This window comes from Bison bison, unplaced genomic scaffold (genome assembly GCF_000754665.1).
Source record: "Bison bison bison isolate TAMUID 2011002044 unplaced genomic scaffold, Bison_UMD1.0 scf7180017864516, whole genome shotgun sequence".
Taxonomy (NCBI): Eukaryota; Metazoa; Chordata; class Mammalia; order Artiodactyla; family Bovidae; genus Bison; species Bison bison.
The window spans coordinates 2,818,237-2,822,117 of record NW_011495069.1 but is presented as its reverse complement, the minus strand read 5'-3'; the positions used below and the strand labels follow the sequence as shown (position 1 = coordinate 2,822,117).

General features: G+C 50.6%; 1 protein-coding gene across 2 annotated transcripts in view; it reads left to right on the top strand.

Moving 5' to 3' along the window:
- The first annotated feature begins 1,262 nt into the window (after positions 1 to 1,262).
- LOC104981061 (phospholipase A2, membrane associated-like) overlaps positions 1,263 to 3,881 on the top strand; it is a 4,933-nt gene continuing 2,314 nt past the window's right edge. Inside the window, exons 1-2 of one of the 2 annotated variants that reach the window (XM_010829949.1) lie at positions 1,263 to 1,387; positions 3,551 to 3,600. In XM_010829949.1, coding sequence (XP_010828251.1) covers positions 3,561 to 3,600 — 40 coding nt within the window. In that variant the 5' untranslated portion in view covers positions 1,263 to 1,387; positions 3,551 to 3,560. The remainder of the gene's footprint in view (positions 1,388 to 3,550; positions 3,601 to 3,881) is intronic. The other variant, XM_010829948.1, reaches the window with a different exon arrangement.

Here is a 3,881-nt window from a genome sequence, read left to right as displayed (position 1 = left end):
TGGGAGCATCTAAGCCTGAGCACAGCTGCAACTACAACAGTCCCTCGAGAGGCCGTGAGCCACAGCTCTGGTGCCCACTTGCCTAGAGCCTGCACTCTGCAACCAGAGAAGGCACCGTACTGAGAAGCCCATGCACCGCAGCGAAGAGCAGCATCCACTCACCACGATTAAGAAAGCCCACAAAGATGACCCAACACAGCCAGTAAATTAACTAATTCCCTTAAAAAGAGTCTAGTGAAATCACTTCTGTGGTATGCATCTTACCTAACCTAGCGTCAGTACCCTCTTTTTGCCTCCACCTTGAGTCCCCTAGGGATGCTCTGTCAGGGGTGGCTGCTGGCTTGACAGCCACCCCATCCTTTGTTTACTGAGATGGCAGGGGGCATTCTTTGTCCACAGATCCCAGATTGCCAAGACCCACAGAGATCCCCAGATGTTATGTCAATTTGCGAGGAATTTGTACCAGGTACCACGACCTGAGTAGCTTAAACAACAGAAATATCTGCTCTCTCAGTTCTGGAGCCTAGAAGTCTAAGATCAAATGCCAGTGAGGTTGGTTCCTTCTGAGGTCTGTAGGGGAGGGTCTGTTCCCTCCTCTCCCCAGGCTCTGGTGGTGACCTGGCCATCTTTAGGGTTCCTCGGTGTGTAGAAGCCTCCCCACCTCGATCTCGGCCTTCACCTTCACGTGGAATTCTCCCAGTGAAGACGTATGTGTGTCTCTCTGTCCAAACTTCTCCTCATTCTAAGGACACTAGTCATCCTGCATTAGGTCCACCCTAATAGCCTTATCCTAACTCATCACCTCCACAAAGACCCTCTTTCCAAATAGAGTCACATCCTGAGGTCTTATTGGAGGTCTGAATTCAAAGTAGGAATTTGGCGGGTTCACGCGTCAACCCTTAATACAGGTCTAGCTCTTCAAGGAAATTGTGTTTTCAAGATGAAAGCGGCCTGGGATGGCTGTTAGTTGGTATAGATGGGTTATTGTACTGTAAACCCTGACAGTTGTTTGGCGTGTCTGTCTGGGTTTTTGTAAAGTAACTTTCCGATAACCTCCAATTCATGCCTGACAACCTCTGATTGCCAGGCATCCAAGTCCAAGACTGTTATCTAGAATAAACACCTTGCCAGGCACACCTTTGTTTTAGAGATTTTAGTTAATTTGACTATTTGGGCCACCTGTTTTGTTTTTTTTTTTTTTCTCTTCCTGCACTTTCCATTACGGCTCAGGTATTTTAAATCCACCAATAAAAAGTGAACACAAAAAAGCCTAGGCCCCCACCCTTGACCCCAATAAAAGCAGAACCCCAGACCCAAGATCTCAGTCTCTCTCTCTACCCTCAACGGTGCTGTGGGGCTCCAGGCGTGCTGTGTTCTTCCAGGTCCTGTAAGTAATAACCTTTATTCTTTCAAAGATCTCTGATGATTATTGTTAAAGGGCATCTTGCAGTTAATAAAAAGTGCGTCAGCTGATCCAGCCACAGCACTGGTTAGAGATAGGCTGAGAGTGCCATGTGACAGGTTTCCTGCTCACTGATTTCAATGACCAGCAGTGTAAGAAAACAAAGTGTATTTCCCGCTCATGCAAAGACTGTTGCATGTCTGCAGGATTCTTCCGAATAAGTGTCCTCTATGCTGGGACTCAGGGACCCAAGCTGACTTCATCTTCTGCTCCACCATGAGGGACACAGAAAGCCTGGGGCATTGTAGGTGGTCTCTGCCTCGCTCTGCCTGGCAGTAGCTCTCAGCACTGATGCACACAGTTTGCTGGCAGGATTCAGTCTCCTGAGCCTAACCTGGAGGGGGGCCTGGAGGATGTGGGGAGCAAGTGAAATGATGGTGGGCAACATCACCTCTGCACACTGGCATTTTGGGGATGGGTGTGGGGAAGGGTTAACTGAAGGCCCCAGGAGCTAAATTCTTAGCAGTGGTGAAGGGCATGAAGAAGGCATCTATTTGGGAAATAGAGTCACAGTCTCCCTGAGGCTGAAGAAGAAAGAGCAGTAGATTCAAGGAGCATCAGTCAGTTCCATCTCCAAACAGGTGACGACTGGGGGTGAAGTGTCAGCAGTGCGTGCCTGGAGCCGGGGTGGAGGGAGGCTAGGACACCCTCTAGCTTTCTCTAGAAGGAATGGAGGAAGAACAGAAGATAGAGGAAGGAAAAGAGCAAGTGGAGATGCTGGTCCGTGTCAGTGGGAAGACCATCTGCCCCATTGCAGTTCTGTCCCTGCGGAGGTCCCAGGGGCCACTGGGGGCAGGGCAAATCCCCAGCACCTCCTGAAAGCCTCACCTCCTGGTGCTTCATGGAGGCTTAATATGTACTTCCTGTGGATGACTGATTGATTGAATGAATAACACTAAATGCCCTATTTCTTCTTCCCAAATGGCATACTTAGCAGAAGAAAGGAACCGGTCAACAGCAGGTAGCCCCTGCCCTCTCCTGAAAGTGGGTTCAAAGGGGTGACTAGTGGTCACACCCAGACCAGATTATCAGAGTTTATTCACTCAGGAGAAAGAGATTACAGAATCATCTAAAATTTGGCATCGGCTGATGGCACATAAGGTGTTTCCATCCTCAGCTCTGTCGTGCTAGTTGATTGATGAGAGGCAAAAATAAGGGGAGATTGCCTGGGGGAGAAGCATGCCAAACTCTGAGTCCAACACCTGGCCATAAGGCCACCCTGTCCCCTAACCCACCAACCCCCAAGCTCCCAGAGGGATCAGCTATTTAACTGGAGTTCGGAATAAACAAGGCGATCTCTTGCAGATGTTAACTTGGGAGCCTCTGAGAAGTAAATAGCCAGAAATGAATACCCAGTCCCTGATCACTGGCTGCCTTCAAGTGGCTATAGTGTGTGTGTGTGAGAGTGTGTGTGCAGGCACATGCAGGCAGCCATGAGCACAAGTCTGCACGTGCCTGATTTGGTGAGACAAGAGGGCATGGTGTGCACAAGTGTGTTGTGTGCGTACGTGGGTATATTGTGATAAAGGATGTCCACCGTAGTAAGTGAGCACAAGACTGTATGTTTTATGCATTCACTTGGGTGTGAGTAGGTGACTGTTTGTGCAAGTGTAAGTGTTCAAAGAGAGGCTGCTGCTTTAGTTCTCAAGAAAAACACTGCGGATTGGGCTCATGGGCAGAATTCCCAAGCCTTGACTCCAGTGTGGGGGTAAGAAACATCTAACGGGGACACACAGCCTAAGACCTCAGGGGTCTCCCAGTTCTGTGCAATGATCTGCTCACCGCCTTCCAGGAACTCTCAGGTGGGTGAGGAGCATGGGGGTCTCGGTGGTGTGTATTGCGGGGAGGCATGGTCTTGACCAGTGGAAAGTTCGACAAAGCTGGGCAGTGCCCCCTCCACATGTACTGTGTGCCTGATGCAGGCAGTCACGCTGGATCCCGCCTGAGGCTGAGAAGCGTGTATGCAAGTTCTTCTAAAGGCTCTCCATCAGAACTGCTGGATGCTGGCAGGAGAGCAGAGCCCAGGGCAGAAGCCACTGTCACCTGGGAGAGGGGTCTAGGCCGTCGTATCTGTGTTTCTCCCCACAGAACCCTCAAGATGAAGACCCTCCTGCTGCTGGCAGTGATCATGGCCTTTGGTAAGAGCTCATCCTACCTCTCACCCTGGTGGCTCAGAGGATAAAGCATCAGCCTGCAATGCTGGAGACCCAGGATCAATCCCTGGGTCAGGAAGATCCCCTGGAGGAAGGCATGGCAACACACTCCAGTATTCTTGCCTGGAGAATCCCTTGGACAGAGGAGCCTGGTGGGCTACAGTCCACGGGGTCGCAAAGAGTCGGACACGACTGAACGACTTCACTTTCATTGTCACTCACCAGAAGGGCGACAGCCCGGGGAAGGAGGCTCCTTCATCCCCAAG